The sequence below is a fragment of the Falco naumanni genome, chromosome 16 (genome assembly GCF_017639655.2).
Source record: "Falco naumanni isolate bFalNau1 chromosome 16, bFalNau1.pat, whole genome shotgun sequence".
In the NCBI taxonomy this organism is placed as follows: Eukaryota; Metazoa; Chordata; class Aves; order Falconiformes; family Falconidae; genus Falco; species Falco naumanni.
The window spans coordinates 5,981,731-6,002,118 of NC_054069.1; the positions used below are offsets into that span (position 1 = coordinate 5,981,731).

The window sequence follows — 20,388 nt, forward strand, 5'->3', positions numbered from 1 at the left end:
CTTTGTTATAGTCTTTCCACCTGCATGTTTGAAAGCCAGTTATAATTGTATTCGGTAGGTCCGTATTTTGAGCATGCTTCTATTTCTGAGGTGAGTGAAATGGATCTACTTTCTGTTTTAGCCCTTATGCTTTTTCCAAGCATCTTACGTAGTGACTTAATTCATGCTTTGAACTTTTAAAGTAAGATTAAGGCTTTGATAAATGTACATTAAGGTTAAAAAACCGACGGGTTTACAAGTAAATAAGTAGACAGTTGCGAAGCCAATAAACAGTATGCTTTTCCACGTTTTTAAATGTTCCAAAGCTTTCACAGAGGCAAAAAAAAATATTGAGTTATTCTTTATTTTATGTTATTTCTTAGGGTGCGGCCTTGTTGCTGCACTTAACCAACTTGATTAATGTAACTTTATTGTATAGTCGTGTCCTTTTTAGGACTGTAGGCTGTTCTCAAGTGGAATGGATCCTGAAGTCAGAATTTGGCCCTCAGCTCACACACTGCAATCCTGGGGGTAATGGAATCCGCCTCGGACTTTGCTGTTGGTGCACAAGAATGCCTTGGGTTCAGCTGTGCTTCCAACACTCATTGGAAAAAAAAATATAAATAAAAATGCAGAAATCTATCATACTTGGTATTCTGTGTTAAATAACATTTATTTCCTGTGTCTGACTTTTCAGTCCTTAACTTCAGAATCACTTGCAGCAGCTGTGCGGTGTTGCTGTCAGTTAAAATAGCTGTTGTGCTTCGCTTTGGAAAGCTGTCCCTCTGAAGGGAGAAGTTTTCCAAATTATGCTTGTCTCTCCTAAAGTCAATGCGAGTTCTCACGAGTATAGTATTCAGTCTAGTCTTTGGTTTTAAAATGTTATTGGGAAGAAGCTCAGGATCTTTTTGAGCGCAGGGCCTCACCAAATGCTTGCTTCGGTACAATGCGAACTACTGCTCTGTGTGTGGAGACTTAGTGAGTTGTCTGCATGATGCCAGTTTCCTAAAATGCAGTTTGGTGTCTCCTCCAGCATTTACAGTGGGGTTTGCATTCCTTGGTAATCCCCACTTGCTCAATTTGTAGCTCTGATTCAGAAAGCGGAATTTACAGAGCTCTGTCTCTACTCGTCTGAGACCTTAGCGTACGTGTCCAGATGTCATAATGCCTGGTAACAGTGGAAAAAACAAGGAGGAAAAAAGTATCTGTTCTTAGAGTCTGCTTGCAGCTGGTACGCTGCTGCGCCAAACTGTAGGAAAGACACTGGGAGGGAGTTGGATCTTAGTGATAACTGAGAACCTGAATCTTCCTTTTTTATTTCCTTCTGGCTCATACTGAAGCCACTGCAAGGTTGGGGATTAAGACAATGAGGTTTCTTTAATTTTCTAACCTCTGACGAGTTCAGTAAATACAAAGGAATTGATCCTAACGGCTGTAGTATCGGTGAGAAACAGAGCTGCAGACAGCTGGGTAGACCATATCTGTAACCGTAATTCTTTTAGAGTTAAGCTGCTTTTGTTCCTGGTCCTGTGCTCAGACCAGAAGACTTCACCACATATTCATCCCAGAAGTGTTGCAGAGTTTAATGTATTTCTTCCACAAGACTTGTGGGGGTGATGGGGAGGAGCTGCTGCTGCTGTTCATTTTCTGCCCTAGGGTAGGCTGTAGCTGAGGATTTGAGATTGAGTGAATATGAAAAGTGACAGAGTGCTAATACATTAGGCATTCATTTTGTATCATATTAGTAGTGCTTGTAGTGGATAAGTGAGATGTCATACTGCGTTATGTGCAATTATGAGTACGCAACTGAACATCTCATTGAGGTAACATGGATGTGCTGAGCAGGGGCTGAAGTCTGTACCTTAAAACTATGTCAAACTTGTTGAAAAACTCTGGGAGAGAAAGATGCAGAAAGGCATGAAGTTTACTTGTGAGTACCTTCTGGGTTTCTTGGTAGCTTTTTTGGCAAGCTTAAAACGAGTTGATTTTCTGTGATGAAAAGCAACAGAAAAGCACCATCAATTCAGTGCTTTCTAGTTAACGTCTTACGCTTTGATGCTAAGGTGGGGGGCAGTAAAAGAGGGAATCCTCAGTACAAGAATGGTTTTATTGAGAATCTTTATCAATGTCTCTCAAGTTTCTTCTCTCCCTGATTTTCAGAGTTACCTCAGCTGATGCAACCTACTGTTTGGATTTAGAAATTGGTGAAGAAAGATCTGATGGACAAATACTATTTTGAAAACACTTTTGTTGCTGTCTCTTTTGGTTTGTATTCTGGATTCTGCTTGGTGTCTGCCTTGGGCAGATAACTTCATTTCTGTGTGCCTTCATTTTTATGTTTGCGAACTGACAGCAACAACAGGCGTGCTGGAAGACTGGGGCCTAAGCATACTTTGCAGAAGACACCCTAGAAATTATTACTGAAACAGTCCTTCTTCTCATGCTTCCAAGCCTCACTTGAAACCAGGCAAAAGGAGTGAAATCTCTGATGTTTAGGGGTGGAATGTCTTGTCTCTTGTTTTCCTCAGTACAAAGCTTTTCTAGGGTACACAAAGCAGCCCAGCAATGCTTGCAGAGAAAGGGAACACCAGCCAGCCATAGGTGCTTCAGCCCCCGAGGAATCTGATACGTACTGACAAGCTCTCTGCACAGATCTAGTCCACACAGCTTGAAATCACCAGCTGCATTACTGAAAGGCTTAGCTGAGCTGTGTTACTGTAAACAGAAGACACCTGGACCACTTTACTGATAAAATTGCCTGGACTAAAGGCTAAGTAAGGGACTTCACACGTTCATCTGTACAAACACTCTGTGAACCATTAAATAGGAAGATGCAGTTCTGGTGCCTTGTTTTCTAGTCTCGAGGGATGTAAACCCAGAATCCCCTACTTGCACTTAATTTTAAAATGCAATGAGAAAAAGGACAGCCGCAGTACGTACATAGCTGCTGGCTGTCTGTGAAGATCCTCAGCTAATGGAAAGCTTCAATGTTTTTCCAATATTCCAAAGTCTCTGCAGGCTTTAGATTCAATGGTGTTTGTTGGTGCTGAAGGCAAACTTCCTACTGGCTTTTTCAGGGACAGAATTTTACTTCTTGATTCTAGGAATGTATAGGTAAGACTCTTAGGCTGCATGGAGCTGCTGGGTACCGCAGGATCAGGCTTTCATCTGGTTTTAATCTACTAGAGAAACCCTGAGGTTTTCCTGGGGAACATGGCATCCTGGCTGCTGGGGCCATTTGTGAGACCTGGACTCGCACCGGGCAGATCATCTCAGTCATACCCGGGGGGGTGTGAAGACCTAGTGTGTTTAGACAGTGCCACTATGCTGGTAACAGCCATCCCCCAGACTGCTTCCCTGGCTCACCCAAGCCTGCCCAGGGCAGGGTTGGTGGCTAAATGCCCATGTTACCAACGGCTGTTATTTCTGTTGGTAGGAGCCTGTATTATAACCAGCCAAATTCTAGCCCCCTCTGCACTCTTGCTCAGTTGTTGCAAACCCCTAAAAATCAGAAGTTTTGCTTTGTGCAGCGTTGCTTTTTCTGTTCTCCTTGGGCCTTCCTAACTCCGCTGCAGTTTCAATTCCAAACGCTTCACGTCACCATTTGGAAGCTCAGCCACATGCAGGACTCTTCCCCGTTGCTTTCTGTTTTAACAGTCCTCACAAACCTCAGCCCCAAGCACATGTGGTTCCAATTACAGAGAACCTCTGCAATGCTATGTGGATATGGATGGGGATAGGCTGACCTCTTTATTTCAACACAGCGAGCCTGTTCCTGTGGGAGCTGACTGTTAGCTCACATTTTTCTTATTTGAGATGCTTTTGCTTCACAACCGAATTCCTGAAATCAAAGGGAGGCAGAGGGGAGCAGGCTGCAGGCAGCATGCACTGGGGGCCAGGTCTTGGTCACTTGGAGCACTTGAGCTCTCGGGAGAAGGTGACCTTTGGCCTTTGTGTCTATGCCAGCCAAGGAATACAGAAAGCAGATGTCCCAGAGCACAGCCTTGGCTGAGCTAATTATCCTTAGGAGACTTCGGCCGCCCCCAGCTTCTCCTCCCTTGTGCAGAGAATGTGAAATAACTGTCTGTAAGAAGACACCATTTTATATTTATTTTGGCCTGAAATGCTGTCAGGGTAACTAACTGTTAGGGCTAGTGTGGGCTGAGGGGGAGCAGGGGGTGTCAACCTTGTGGGTTCTCCTTACAGCTCTGGAATAAACCAACATAGCTATCTACTAGCTTGGTTTATCCACAGCAGAAACCGGGGAAAAGAGGCAAAGGGGAGATAAAAGCCTTGATGTACATGTGTCTTGTCATTACTGAACAGTAATAGAGGAGGAAAAAATGTTTCATTTATCAAGAAATCTTGATTTTTAAGGCTTACAGTCTCCTGAATGTTCAGCTGTAGAACTAGTGTCTGTAGTGTCCTTAGCACTTAACTGATTTGAGCTTCTAAGCATCTCTTAACGTTTTACTCAAGATGTAATTCTTTGGCCATAAAAGTAGTTGTTAGCCTCCTATTTAAGCATGTAAAATTGTTAATTTGTTTATTGCAAAATGCTCAGGCTTTGCTCGTTACCACTGTAATGACACTGGATGGAGTGGGTGGGAGGCGTTTCTTTTTCCATAAAGAAGCTTAGTAAATTATTTCCTACAAGACTCTAGGAAGATCAACCTCAAACAGATGTGAAATGTCTTAAATTCCTGGCATGAAGAAGTGGTTCAAAGTTTCAACATGGCAGGCTGTCCTGAGCTTTTTGGTTTTTAACTCTCAAACGTATTATTCTTGCATATAGCTAACTTAGGTATATGTTTTCAAATATTTTCTTGAGTGGGGTAAATGTTTTTACCCCAAGAAGGAGAGTCAGATGTGCAGGATTTTTTTATCTAGAGGAGCACTATAAGCCTGAATAATTTTGTGCATATTCTTTGGGCTAATTTAAATTAAGTACAAGGGTTTTGCATATTTGGATCATTTAGACTAAAATGGGGTTCAACCTGCAGTTCTAGCTGAGACCAGCAATAGCATGGGACTAGCGGATGCACCTAGATGTGGGATTTATTTTTTTTTTCCAACAGCCTACCTGGATTTTGAGAAGAACGCGTGTGTTACTTGGAGGACTACATGACCAAAGCTTCCTTCTGAGAAGGACCCTACTTCCAGATAGTGGAATCACACAGATGTGGCAAATATTTTTTAGTATCCCAAGAAGGACTCCAAATCAGACTACAAAATTATTGGTTACACTTGAGAACTTGTCTGCAGGGGACTGTTCTTCTTTTGGAAGGGATGTGATGTGCCTTGACAACAGTGGCTATTCACTGTTCCTGTCACACTTTCACCCAGGCAACATTTTGATATTAATGAACAAAAGCAGACAGAGCACCTATCACAGGTGAAATGGAAATTGTCCAGACAGTGCTATAAACTCTGTGTGTAGAATCCATTGGAATTCCTGCTTTTGTTGTACTGAAGAAAGGTTTCTTCAGCAGCAAGTTTAAGTCACTCGCTTCCCGGGTAGCTTCCCCTTTGTGCTAGGACAGGATGTCTTGAGCTGCAGGAAAATTACATGTTGTATTTCAACTCCTCCTTGGACATCAGTGTCTTGGAATAGTCTGTTGCAAATGTAACCTCTGATAAAAAGCCAAAATAAATAATAAAAAGCATAGCTAGAGAATAAACTTCAGAGGTTCCAGGAGCAGCTGAAAATTGTCAAGACCCGTTTTAGGTATTCACATCTTAAATGAACTTTGTGTGGGTATGGTTTGGGCTGAGCCTACAAAAGCATTATGGATTTCTTGTACCTTGATTTTCTGAATCTTTTCTAGGCTGTTCCTCCTAATTCCAGCAGTTAAGTGATATAGCACAACTTATTACTTTTTAAAAAGTATAATCTATATTTAGCATTGCTCCCTAATTCAAACCTCCTTCTGAAGCTAATGAAAGATTTAAATCTGGAAGCTCTTCAGCTTTTAGCACATGCATTTGCCTACAAATAAAAATGTCAGCAAAACATTTATTTTCACTTTGATTCTGCTTGTATGTTTATGTATATTTGATGTTGGTGGTATATGTGTGCATTTGTGTATATACATATGCTTGCTATTGGATAGGCACTATCCAATAAACTGAAAATAAACTGAACTTGAGAACAGCAAATATATAAAAGTGTCTGAGATAGTGTTAAGGATTCAGACATGAAAACACAGTTTGGATAGTCATAGTCTGTGGTAAGGCCAAATACACAGTCCCAGTTTGCTCAGCACTTGCTGCGTAGAGCAGGAGATGGCTCCTTTCCTCTACACCCATTTCAAAGGGCTGACGTTTCTGAAATTAATACACATTAAAAATCAGTAGTCCTTTTAAAAATGTTGAAAGGAGTTCTGGGAAATACTTTGACTGGCATCTTTGCATAAGAAAGATGCAGGATATTGTCTACACTTTTTTTCTTTCAAGTCTGCTATGCACGCAAGGCAGAACAGCCTGTTATTGAGGGCTAAAAATCCCTTTGTGCCCTTCCCCTAATAAATCTGTGCTCGTGCCATGTGGGTGCTCTCTGTTTAGGTGCGCTAGCTTTGGTCTTGTTTAAAATATTTGTTGCTCTGTATTCCTTGGATACGTAAAACCTCGGTGAGGGATGAAGGATAATAATCTTTCTCCCTTGTCTGCGGGGTGTTGGGTGAGTTATTGTCTTCTGAACAATAGAGCAAACATTTCAACATGACGCTGTTCTCCTCCCCCCCCCCGCCCCCCATGCAGATCACTGCCTTGCCTGCCGAGTGGCACCCAGTCTGGCACTGCACCCAGTCCAGCACTGCACCCAGCGCTGCTTTTTCAGGCCCACAGCCAATGCTTTCAAAATGCTGCAGTTGCAATAAGCTCAGGGTTCCTGCTCCGCAAGAAAAACCAACCAAACCCCCTTTTTAAAGTCATGGGACAGACCGAGTAAGGCCTGAGTAAAGCTGAAAGAAGCAATTTTCCAATTGCTTTTTGCTGCACACGGGATGTGGGTGGGGAAGAGGGTTTTCGGGGGGGGGGGGGGTAAGAACTGTGGAGCCTGCATATATGTGGCATTACTGAGCAAGACTTGGATCTGAGTTCTGGGAAAATAATCTATTGTCTTCACCTATTGTCCGCTGCCAGCCCTTGCGGCGTTACTCTGAGCAGGCTCTGCCCTCGTGTGGCTGCCAGGCTCTTCGGGGGAAAGGTGCGGAGCCTGCTGAGCACCCATCCAGCAGGGCAAAAGTGCTTGCCAGGAGCCAGCCGCCTTTGCAGTCCAGCCCGGGTAGGTCCTGGCCAGCACATGGGGGTGTCGGTTGCAGCAAGGGGTGCTCCCCGAGCAGGCACTCACCTTTAGTACTCATTGAAATGGACCTTACACAGAGTGAGGGGGGGAAAAAAATGGTAAAAGTACTATGAGCAAAATCTCATTTCTTTGACCTGTTCTTGCTAGGTCTCATCTACGCAACTAAAAACTTCAGGGGGCATTTATTCTTTATTGCATAATAAAAAACTTAAAAGTAGAGGGAATCTGGATGTTTTCTGGTTTCTTTTTCTTTCTGACGCATATACCGTACATTGCAGCATGTACCTAAAGGAGAACTTCCATTTCGTCTCTGCTTGCTGCAGTGAGACCCTACCCAAACTATTGAAAAATTTGAGGTTTGTTCACATTGAGCGCTCTCTGGATTTTTTTGTGGGTAATTTTAATTTCCGTAACTGGCACCCTATGTTGGGTACTTCTATGAGCTGTTTTCAGCTTCCTTTTGACTTTGCACAGTTATAGGTGACTGGAAAGAAAATGAAGTGAGGCTCTGGTCTAGAACACCTGAAAAACTTAGATTACTTTGTGAGTTTGTGGGCATTATTAAAGAACTAATAAGGACTAAAGGGACAAGTTGTCTTTCTTATAAGACAGACATGTCATGGAAAAGTATGCAACGTATGTGACAATCTTGTCGTCAGTTCGATGGTGAATCAGCTCCAAATTAGCTCTGATTGCATGTACCTTTGAAAAAATGAAGGGTGTTTAAGAAATTGGCAGTCACTAGCTCACTGGATGTCTCCCTGATCTTACTCCTGTTTAGATGAGTTTATAAGCACAGGGCTCTTTCTCAAATCCAGAGCATGTTTGCTGAGGGCAAGGAGAACCAGACCAAGGTGTGAGCTCTTCTATAAACAGTCTGCTCAAGCCAGAGAGGAATGAAAATGATGCTTGTTATACCCCCTCAAAAAGTGATTTATAATCCGTGTCAAAGCTTTTAATGTACAACTACATTTTAAAATGTAGAATACCCTGTGAGGTGTGCACAAAACCGCTGTGCTCTGTTGGCCTAGGACGTTGAAAATGTTGTAAATGTTATGTGAATGCTCGCTACTGCAGTGCTCAAATTAAACCTATTGATCAGTCATCTAGCGAGTGTCAGCACGTTAATGAAGGCAGCCCGCAGCAATGTGGGCTGTAGGAGAGAGCAGGCGTTCATCTTAGGCAGAATGTATAATTGTATTTGGCAGATGGAGCTTTGAGACTAGCAAATCCAGTGATAAACTGGATTACTTTTCCCTTTAAAGAAAGCAGCTAATGTGGCTGAAAAGGAGCTTTCACTCTCATCAATTCATGCAGAGATCTGTGTAGGGGAGAGCTTAATCCTTTGCAACACGCCGCCTGTCTTAACATTCTGTTTTATGTATGTGCATGCATACAGTAGAAAAAGATCTTTTATAGACGTGCTTGGCAAGTATTGATTAAGTATCAGAAGCTCAGGAGCTGAGGGACGGTCAGGCCAACAACTCAGGCAGATCTGAAAATGGGAGCAGGGACAGAATCAACTGTCCAAAACCAGAGTTAGTCCTGAAGAAACAGAACAAAGCTGAGGAAGCATCATGTTGGATTTAATTTTTTGTGGGGTTTTTTTCACTGAAAGGTAAAGGAAAGGCTAAAGATCCACTGTTTCAATACAAATACAGGAACAAATTCAGCTCTATGTAACTAGAGCTTCTTATGCTCTTGCCAGTAATCTTGCTATGTCATCAGAGGATTGTGTGTTCAGTCACAGATGTGACTTCCTAGTGCTGCCAACTCTCCCAGTTTTCATCAGTTTCACAATAACTGGTCCAAGAAGCAAGATACTTCATCTCACTTCATTTCACAGGAAAAAAATAATGGGTTTAGGCTTTTTTCTTGTAAGCAAAACTTAAGAACAACCTAACTGTGCTCTGATGATTTATATGCAAAAGGCAGACAGCAATTTTGCCCTAGAAATCCCCATGGAAACTTGGTTGGAAAAATTTTTATTTGGTGTCATAGCATACCTGGGGGGACCTTGGCCTAAATACCTGACATTTTCCATACCTCTGATCTTTTAGATCAGTTGAGTTTTAACTTAGCATGGCTGAATCCATGTGTTACCAAAAGTTGGAGACGGACAAAGCCAAGAATCGATCTCTTATATATTTTTTTCTCCAGTTCTAACGGGGATGCAGTATACAAAAACTCGGAAATAAATTTGAGTTTCGCAGTGACTAATGAAGGCAGTGCTGTTGAACATCATGGGGTTTTGCAGCACACCGTCTCCTGGTCCAGGTTTTAAGGATTTAGTTAACGTGCGTTTTGGATTTTACTGCCTAACATTTAAAAGGCTCTGCTTCCCTCTCGTGGTTCAGTTTAACAATGTCATCTTTTTTTCTTTTTCTTTTTTTTTTTTTTTTCCCAAGTCCTAACAGTTTTTTACAATTTATGTGTTTTGAGGTTTCGGTGGGGTTTTTTTTTCTGTTGCAAAGGCGCTTCACCAGCCTACTTGTACCATGCCTTTCTTAAGGTTAATTCTCTGGTTCCCGGGCTGGTCTCTTATTTCCAGTGCTGAGATGCACATAACGAACAACCTCCAGTTTTAGGGAAGAGACTCCGAGCCTTGTCAGGCTGACACAGGAATCAAACAACGAGCTCTGAGGGGTCTTCTGGGTGGAAATACTGCTTATGAGTTAAGGTAATAAAAGGTGAAGGCAAAACCGAGGAGGTTATCTGAAACGTTGGGTGCATAGAGGATGTGGGTGCGACTTTAGTATTGACAGCTCTGGAGTGTGAAGCCATCTGTTCTTCGTGCTGAAGTATTCGTGTGAAACTAACTGCCTGTGTATGTATAGATGTTCCCTTTCATCAGCTGCAATCTGTCCAGGAAGCCAAACTGTTGGGTTTTCTTTGCTGTGAAGCAAAAGAGGAAGAAACCTAAGCTGGGAAGACTTGTCAGTGCAGAGATGCATCCTTAATCCTGCCCCTGACTACCGGCGTCTGTCTTTCAGCTTCCTGTTCTGTTTGGCTGTCCAAAGCTCAGACTGAATTTAAGAGAGTGGCTGAAGAAAACGTGACTTTGCCCTGTCACCACCGCCTGGGCCTCCTGGAGCAGGGCAGCCTGGATATTGAGTGGCTGCTGCACATTTCTGAAACGGTGCAAAAAGCGGTAAGTGCAGCCATGGGTAGCGTCTGCTGAGAAAATCTTCTTATTTCTGTGTTGACAGCAGCAGCAGCCATTGATTTTAAAAAGGCTTCTGTGATGATCTTTGCAACTTATTCTGATGAAGCAGGCAGCGTTTAGAAAGCACAGCTGACTGACTTAGCGAGATTTATAACGTAAGAGAATGATTCGATAGTCACACGTGCTGTATTGGAACAGGTTGTGTTACAATCCAGTTTTCTTTAACTAACACTCTTATGTAGTCAGTCACCATCAACGAAACTTCAGTATTGCCCTTCAGGTTTTCAGAAATGATCTTGGCTTTCGTAGGCCCGGTTCTTGAAACCTTGTTTTCAGGAAAAATATAACAGTTTAGTACTTACAAAAATCAGGTCTGCAGTAACTTAAATTAGCTACCCAAAACCAGCCCAAATTTAAGACTGCTTTTGTATATTGTGGCATAAGCTGACATCTATTCTGACACTAGTATAAATGCTCCCATTATAAATCTCTAGCCTAAATACAGCTGATTAATCAGTTTCAGATTGGAAATCCAGGTTTAATCTTCCACCCTGCCACAGGCTTCCTGTGTGACCCCTGGCAAGTCACGTAGTCACGCAGGACCTTCGCCTGCAGTTCCTGGAAATGCTTTGATCTGGGGTTCCATGTGAAAGTAAAATTACAACCGGCTGATCAGTGACTGTCTCCGCTCCTCAGGTGATCACTTACTCTGGAGGCCGTGTTTATGATGACCTGAATGAGGAACAGAAAGGGCGTGTTTCCTTCACATCCAACTTCCTTGCTGGAGATGCATCCTTACAAATCATATCCCTGCAGTCCAGCGATGCGGGGAAGTACATATGTAAAGTTAAAAATGCTGGGCAGTACGAATGGGCTCGCATCACCCTGAAGGTTGTAGGTAAGGACATTTTATTGTTCTTCCAGAGAAAAAAAAAGTATCACTAGACTCATTTCCTGGAGAGAGATTTATTTCAGCAGGGTATAAATACACAAAGACATCTTATGATCAGGTTTCACTGTTCATCTCCATATCTGCCTTTGCATTTTTTGGCAAAGGACAGGACACAGGAAGAGCCTAAAGAACTGTTTTGTGGAAAGTGTAGTTACTTGCAAAATCATATGAACTGTTCTTTCCAAATTATCTATAATTTCATCACACAAACTAGACCGATCTTCTAGCTTAGCTGGCCATCACCCTGTCCAGATCTCCTGCTGAGGGCTCTGGGTTCATGTCCTAAAACCCCAAACTGATCCAAGTTCGGTAGTGGTGACAAAAAAGCTACCAGGGTCAGCATTTCTCTGCCCTGATTTCAGTCTGTTGGTTGGCTTTTTCACGTACACATGTACTGCCATGGAAGAAGTACTGTGGCCCGCCACGTACTGTGGGGAGAAGGAAGAATTGGAGAGGTAGGAGGAGGGGAAGGATGTTCTCTAAATCATACCTAGAAGAGGAACACAGTGATACAGCACCACTGATGCAAGTATCCATGAGGCAAACTGCCCCAGAGTATTCTAATGTGTCATTTCTATGTCTGAGCCAGCCAGCTCCGCTTCTTAGACTATGAAGCTGCACACAGTTGCAGCTAAAGTCCCCTAACAAACATCACTGCTGTAATTCCTTAATGCATTCCAGAGAAGGCAGCTCTTGGAAGCTGAGCAAATAGGCTGCTGCATTTGCATGAACTGTCTTCTGTTCTAGAAAAACCTTCCAAGCCCAAATGCTGGCTAGAAGGGGAGCTGCTGGAAGGAAAGGAACTGTCCCTGCAGTGCCGTTCTGCCTCTGGCACTGCACCCATCTCCTACCGATGGCAGCGCATAAATGAGGAGGACGAGAGAGCTGAACATCTCCCGCCTACATCAAGAGTCAGTAAGTCAGGTCATTTCCCCTTCGAGCCCTCAAAGCCGGTTAACCGCCCGCCCACGTGTACGTGCACGTTTACGGTGACGTGCCAGCTTTTCAAATGGGGATCACTCGGTGGCCGCCATAGCAGTGATACAACGGTTCCTCTCACTAGTGCTGCTGGTCAGTGTGGTGTGCTGCACCCTGAACAAGGAAATGCATGAGGAGTTTGTTTATTGTTTTGCTCAAGGCTGACAAATGGTCTTTTGTGAGGCATCATTGATTGTTCTCGAACGGATTTGATCTGGAAGGTCGATTTGTGCTTCTGTGTCCTATCCACTGATACTGTTTTTTACCCTTTTCTTTAGATTAATCCCAGTGGTGTTTTTCCTGTTTCAGACATTTCTAATCCTGGGCAAGTCCTGCTGAAGAATCTTACGCAGATGAGCACAGGGTTATACCAATGCATTGCCACCAACGAGGCTGGACAAGAAAGTTGTGTTGTCCAGGTGACAGTGCAGCGTAAGTATTGGCACGTAACCCATATTTGCAGCAGCGCACGCGCAACGCCGCTCCACAGCTGTCCCGTCTCAACTGGCAAACTCTGTACCAACCTTTGCCCTTTCACTCTTGAATCACATGGAATAGTTCTTATTTATTGCGCTTTCGGTTTGCACAGCAGCCCTCTGTATAACCTGCGGTGGCAAACACATCGTTTGGGCTAAGATGTTTTGGTCTGTTAAAAAATTTGATTTTGAGAAAGGTTAATGAAATATGAGGGGAAAACCAGTGAGTTAGAGATTCCAGAGTCTCCAGCTTTTGGAGTGATTGCATGAGATTAGGCTCAAGTATAAAATCTCCATGTGGATGTTCCATCATTCCAATTCCAAATTACATATTTGTCGCACTTGGGACAGTTAAGCTATCTAAAGGCACCTGAAAGGCTAACTTTGACATGACATGCAGAATAAAAAGCAGCTTTTGACATAGTTTGGTTTTAATCCCGATTTAATAAATTCTGATCTGAACACCAGAGATTAAAATGAGTATCCTACCTGATTAATCCCATCAAGGGTGTGTGCATGTCTAAATACCTGCGCCCTTTGCATATGCATGCAAGCAAAGGGAGGGGTGTAGCACCAGCATTGATGACAAATCCAATACAGTTCAGGCTTTTATATGCAGCTCTAGGGAGATCAGCAGGAGCTGCAACTGCTGTGATAAGACTGCAAAGAGATAAGTATCTTCTTGGAGATCCCACAGCTTTGGAATTTTTCTGCCCAGCCAGGCCTGAATTAACTTGGAATATGGTCATGTAGCAAAGAAAACCCATTCGCCTCAGGCATCTGAAGTAAAAGCATCCAGGCAGGTTTTATGCCAATTGAACTGAATTGGTTTAAAACCTCACTTTGGTTTGCTAAACCCTCCACAGGGATGAGTCTTAAGGAAACAACTTTCAGCCAAACCCAACCTAATCATTCTTATCAAAAGAAGTTGTCACAAAATATCAACCAAGGGCACATATACACTAGGATCTCATTAACTTTGTTAGTTTGGATGAGAAATGCCTTGCATCTGCACAGTATGGTCTTCCTTTTCTCCTTCCTCTCTATCCCCCTCAGGTCACTTTTTTTCCCCCAATTGAATAATTCATTCTGCAAGTGGATTGTAATCATTTCTGGGTGAGTTGAAGAGGAAAAAAATCCTCATGGGGAAACATTTGTAGTTTAAACACTCTTCTGCCTCTAGGAAACTCTTTGGTGCTTTGTTTTGCATGTGGGTTGTCCTGTCTGTCTCTACTTTCTGTGCCTCAGTGCTCTTAGGATTTTTCTTCCTCGTTTCAATTCTGACCCATAGCTGAAGGCATAGCACTAGCGATCCCACCCTTCCAGAGGTGAGCACTTTTCTCACTGTTAGCTCAGGTTTAGAAACAAAGCCTGAAGATAAACTGGTTCAACTTCTGCGTGGAGACACTCCCAAATAAGTAGACTGATACATTCTGTTCTGATTTATCCCCGGTGCTGGAAGTCGTAGTGTGGACTAACATCTGAGCCGTATGACCCTAGCGAGAGTTTACAGCCTAACGCATTTGTTTTCTGGATGACAGATGCACAAAACATCGGCATGATCGCTGGAGCGGTGTGTGGTGTGGTAGTGGGACTCTCCCTCCTCTTCCTGGTGGTGAGGCTGACAATAAGGAGGAAAGAAAAGAAGAGATATGAGGAAGAGGAGGCACCAAATGAAATCAGGTGAAGCCTTTTATTTAATCCCCCACCCCCACTTCTTTCAGTTTCATGTCTTTTCACTGTGGTTCTAAGTAACCTAGGTGTAAGTGTCTTAAAAGGTTGTACTAGAAAGCTTTTAAAGTCTCCCTGAAATACGAGTGACAAATTTCTTGACAGTGTGAAGAAGACTTCCCAGAAAATCAGATAGATGAATGTCTCCCCCCTGACAAATTAGCATAAAGCTTAACAAAATATTTTCTCACATACCTGCAATTTCAACATTCTAAAACATTTGCATAATCCTCTCCAGTACTAAATTCAGCCCACTTGTCCACTGTGGTTCTGAGAGGGGTTTGGGGTTTTTTTTCTTTTAAATTGCAGTTTCTGTTCGGAATGCTACAAGGCAGACAGGGTCTCAGGGTCTTTCTTGACTGTTCTGAACAGCTGTGCTTCTGGATTTAGCTCAGGGTGAAAAATCCCCCGAGCTGCCGCGTGCAGAGCTGAGAAGCCTCACCCTGAGCGGGCCGTACCGAGGACGCTGACCCAGGTTCTCTGAACTCATCTGTTACGTGTGTGTGAGGTCTGCCACCTAACTCCTCTAAGCAGAGATCTGTCTCTAGCCAGTTGAGCCTAAACTTCCCAGGAAGCAAAGCACTGGAAAAAGATATTTCCAGGGATGATGTTTGGTGGCTTCTGCCCACGAAGAAACCCCTTGCCTTGTTCCATCCTTATGTCTATTTGTAAAACTGCCTGCCCTCGTAAGATATCTATGTACCATTAAGCATCTCTACAATCCAGTCAGCAGCTGATTGCTCTGCCTGATGGTCAGGTTGCCAGCAAGAAGGAGTCACTGCTGATTTCCTCCCTTTTTCCTGTTCTCCTTGCTTTCCAGTCTTACATGCCTTCTTAGTTTGAGCTTCAGCCTCTTGTATCACCTTTTCACGCGTGACTGTTACCTCCCCTCTCTCTGGGCCTGGTTCTTGCGCTTCTTTCACTACTCACTTTTTTTTTTTTTTTTTTTTTTAAACTAGAGGAACTGGTTTCAGCTAGTCCTGTCTAGGTCGTTTAGCACTGTGAGTAAGGATTTCAGAGCACACAGTTCTAGCTGAACTGTTTGCACTGATCCTTGGCACACAGACCTCCAAGCCACACAAAAAGAGCCATCGTGTGCCACATATATTCCAAACCCATTTGACCAATACCTCTGCAGAGCAACGGGGAGCTCCATCCACGAAGTTACATAGCGCAGAATTCAGAAAACCCTGTACCTTGCTCAAACTGCTGGACAAATACAGCCTGGCAATTTGCAGTTTTGATAAGCAAGTGCTTATTGCAGCAGCAGCTCACTCTGGTAAAACGTGTAAGTGTTTCTGTTCTCGTGATATTTAAGCCCTGTCATCTGTTTATTGCAGAGAAGATGCGGAGGCACCCAAAGCCCATCTCGTCAAGCCCAGTTCCTCTTCGTCTGGTTCCAGGAGCTCGCGCTCAGGTTCCTCCTCAACCAGGTCGACAGCCAACAGTGCCTCTCGCAGCCAACGGACTTTGTCAACGGAAGCTACTCCCCACCTAACCCCTCCCCAGTACAGCCAGAGGGAGATGGAAGGAAAAGAAATGGAGCCAAAGAAAGTCGACTACACTAACCTGATGAAAATGGGAGCCACGCTGGTCATGGTGCCTGCCCAGAGCCGAGCGTTCCAGACCGTGTGACGGCTCCCCAGCCATCTGGAGACTCCTGCTGTCCAGAAACACGTCACATACCACCAGCCACATAGGAGTTGTTAGATTAGTTATCTTCCTGGTCAGCTTAATTTTGATCACTTGTGATTATTCACACCACAAGAAGCCCTCCCACTCAACTCTTTCTTACATCTTCCAGCACTGACATTCTGATACAGAATTTTATTTTTATTTTTTTTTTTAAGAAAGACACATTTGAGGGAAAAGGGAGCCTTCTTTTTAAATTATTTTTTTGGAAATGGAACACTGAGAATTTCAAAACTACAACAGCTAAGCGCTGTACAAATGAAATGAAGCCAAACCTCAGGAATTTTTAAAAGGGATCAACAGAGACATAAAGATGCATAATATTCCAGAGAGGTTTTGTGGGGAGGGAAGAGTCCTTTGTAGTGGTTTTGGAGAACTCTCTCAAAGATGCATTGTCCTATCTGAAGATCTTCAGGCAGACTCTCTGCTGAGGGTAGCCTGGTGTTCAACCTCAAAGGGAACGGACAGATGCTTGATGTTTTCTGCATTCAGTCTGCTAGTGAAACACTTTTGGAGGCTGTAACTAAAGTGGAAATCAAAGGATCACTCAAAAAGGTCAAGAGGTGCAGCAGTAAGGCATGTATCTGAACTAACCTCTGTACTAAAGAGAAAGAGCAGTTTATGTCAAGGAAACAAAGGTGCTTTAATTGCCAGAATAAACTTAATGAGGTACCTGGGGAGGATGTGGCCAGGAGCCTGACTCTGCTTTTATGGTCAGCACCGCAAAGCCACAGTAACTCCACTGGAGTGGCATCTGTGGCAAACGAGCCTTAGTGTGGTGAGAACTGGGCACTGAATCCAGAATGAAGGCAGTACCTGAAAAAGTGAGGGCCACTAATCTACCAAAAAGCCTGGATGAAGCATTTGAAGACATCTTTGCTATTGCCAGGCTGTGAATTCACCAGTTTTGGGGTGAGGGATGCTGTAGAGGCCTTAGGGAGAGCTCTTCCCAAGACTGAACAGTTTCTTGAGCTGACCTTCAGGCTTGCAGGTAAGCCTGGAGGATAGTGACAGAGCATGTAGCGAGGAAAATACTCGCTAAGGTAAAAAGGGACAGGTATGCAAGCACGGTGCTGTTTCCATTAGAAAATACTTGTGTGCGTTGTCCCATTTACAGACTAAGTGCTGGGCCACATGCTATTGTCAAGGCTTAAACCTTAGTAAGACTCTTAGAAAATTGCAAGAATCATAAAAATATTTCCTGTGATTAAATAAACCAGAATAAATATTTCCAAGGAATATAAAGTCTTACACTTCAAGTTGAAGGCCGATAGTAAATGATGGGAGATAGGAACAGGCTTCCTCGGGAGGCAGACGTGTAACTGTCATTTATGTTTTCCTCTGAAGGACTTGGCACTACTACACACAAGACACGGCGCTTGTAGGTTCTAGATTCCTGTGTTCTTGGACTGATGATTTTCTATTAAAAAAAGAGGTGGGTTTGGTTTTTTTATTATTATTTGAAGAAAGGAAGGCTTTCTCCAATTTGCGGAATGGGTCTATGGGAGACGGATCAGCACAGAAGAACCACAGATCTATAATTCTTTCACTCCAAGGACTGTCATTAATCTCCTTTTCTGACTGACCCAAAATTCTAGCTTCTTTGCTTGAGGTCTTAGACAATCAGACCAAAGCCAAGCCCTGCTTGGGCTACTTCCATACGGGAAATAGTTTTCAAACTTGCCCTACGTTATCCAAGAATTTCTCTTTCTAGGAGCAGTCACACGTTTTCAGCACATGTATCAAAACTTCACTTGCTCTCTCTACCCCAGAGTCAACCCAGCCACCCCTGGCAGGACAAGTACTGATCTGTTGTGCAGGGAAGGCAGCCCTGAGTCCTAGATTTAAACAAAGGAGACATCTGGAATTAGGTGTTTGATAAGCTTCTGCTTTCATGACAGCTGGTGGTGTTGGATACCATCTCATTTTACCTACACGCTTTCCCTGGATGTTCCAGAGGCGCGTTCCTGGATCAGCTGTGCTTTGGTGGATTTGGCAGTGGCTGTCACTGCTTGGAAGCAGCAGCTGTAAGTGTCTGTGGCTCCTCTGCAGTTGCTCTTTCCCTGGATGCTGAAGGCTTAGGCACTCCAAAGCACCTACAAGGTACTCCAGAGCCAGGAAGGTCCCGAAAAGCATGAGCAGGACTGCTGAAGTAGTTTGTGGCTTCATCTATGGTTGCTTATTGTGCTTAATGTTATGTGTTGCGTCTGAGGATACTTACTCTATGCGTATAAAAACAGGAGTGCTTTTCCCCAGGAAGAATACCCGCCTTAGCGAGCAGAAGCTCATTACCACAAAATAAGGGTAACAATTCAAACGGTTGAGCTGGTTACAGTCTGAGTCCCAAATGCTGCAGGCTAGCTTTGAGTCACTGGCCAGAGTTGTAATTAGCTACAATTAGGATCCTCTGTTGACAGCCTAGAGGCCACTTGCTGCTGGCTAGGAGAATCTGCCCACCCTGCTCCTGGCAGGCTCTCTCCTGAAGGCCCCCGAGAACAGGCTGCAGGACAAGCAGCGGTGGCAGCCTTCTCCTGGTCTCCACTCTCCCGGAGCAGAGAAGTCACTCCTTGTCATACGAGCTGCCTAATTGCATGGGATGAGGTTTATGGACCTTGGTGCAAAGAATCTGGAAGCAGTTGCTGAAGCCTGGTGTGTGAGTTCATTCCTGGCTGTTCCAAGCCCCGTTGGGAAGCAGACAGTGTATACGCCTGCTGTCTGGGCAGGTACAGGCTGCCCTGCATACAAACGGTGTCAGAAAAAGCACCGTGGCCATCTCCTGCCGTGGAACAAAGATGCAAAGGTGTGTGTGGCCCTGGGTAGAAAATATGGGCACTGCGGTGATTTAAAATCACTAAGAAATGCTTTTTGGTGGTGCTTTTCAGTCCACACGTCAGTGATCTCACAGGTGAACACAAAGTGAATTGAGCACTTCAGTCGCTAGCGTGAAGCCCAAAGGGAAAAGGAAACATGAAAAAGATAATTTCAAAGGTATTCTTTTTTCAAAGGGACACTTTTCTGAGCTCCGGATGATACTATTAGGAGTTGCACAACAGAAGCAAATAAACCATAAGCCAAACTCTATTTTGTAAAATAGTGTACTTAAAGCATTTACTGTCATATACCAGTTATTACTAGTGTGATTAAATGCATACAACGTTATGTAGTTTGCTTTTGTTTCTCGACAGCTAAACTAAGCTTACATCTCTTCTACCTGCTATAATTGGTGTACTTGTACTGTGTCTGAAAAACTCAGAGGAAAGCAAATATTTATTATTGATTCCTTTGAATCATTGATTTCGTAAATTTTTTTGTTTGGTTGGTTGTTTTATAAATAAATGTGCTGCAGCTTCAAGTGCTACAGCTCAACTAAACTTGTACTGATGCTCCATCTTCTGTGGTATGATGTGTTACATGCTGTCAAGCTGAATCCAAGGGAAAAAGCAGAGAGTCAGAAATAACATTTTTCAGCTAACAAGGACTACATGCATATTTGCTTAGAAAGGGTGGGGAAGCTGGTCTTTTTTTGCAGCCTGAATTATGTGACATGGTATGAAATATGTGAAACCTTGGGCGTATCGAAGCAAATGGTGTTTTGACTTCCATGCAGCTATTTCACTGGAGATCTCTTGGCTTAGGATGTAGATGCTTCAGGCTAACACGGTAAATAGTGCCAGCGCAGACACAGCACAGATACAAGCCCGCGGTGGCACTGCCCTCCCACTCCCACAGCTGTGACCTTACTTCTCAACCACCCGGCGCGTGTTTCAGTTTATCTCCTGAACTGTGTGTGAGACGACAATGAAACCTTGAACAGCTATGAGCCATCTTCAGCCAGTTCAGATCTCAGCAGATAAATATTTTGAACTGGCCAACAGGGAGCTGCAGGTGGAATTTAGGGTAACTAGTTGTGGCTGTGGTTGATTTCTCTCGCAGTGGCTCAGCCTTCTTTCCCTGGGGCTGTTTTGCACAGACGTCTCCCAACATCGGCAATCTTCTCGATTCTGAAATCTGGGAGTAAAAAATTGCAACATAATTAAACTGTATTTGAAATACGGTGACAACACGGTGGTCTCCTAGGCGTGCCTTTCTGTCTGCCTCTGATTCATGA

General features: G+C 43.7%; 1 protein-coding gene across 1 annotated transcript in view; it reads left to right on the top strand.

Moving 5' to 3' along the window:
- The window catches only part of LOC121098334 (CXADR like membrane protein), a 44,966-nt gene extending 25,527 nt beyond the window's left edge, over positions 1 to 19,439 (top strand). The window contains exons 2-7 of the mRNA XM_040616209.1: positions 10,279 to 10,436; positions 11,148 to 11,349; positions 12,151 to 12,318; positions 12,691 to 12,813; positions 14,399 to 14,540; positions 15,929 to 19,439. Coding sequence (XP_040472143.1) covers positions 10,279 to 10,436; positions 11,148 to 11,349; positions 12,151 to 12,318; positions 12,691 to 12,813; positions 14,399 to 14,540; positions 15,929 to 16,223 — 1,088 coding nt within the window. The 3' untranslated portion in view covers positions 16,224 to 19,439. The remainder of the gene's footprint in view (positions 1 to 10,278; positions 10,437 to 11,147; positions 11,350 to 12,150; positions 12,319 to 12,690; positions 12,814 to 14,398; positions 14,541 to 15,928) is intronic.
- Positions 19,440 to 20,388: the final 949 nt, after the last annotated feature.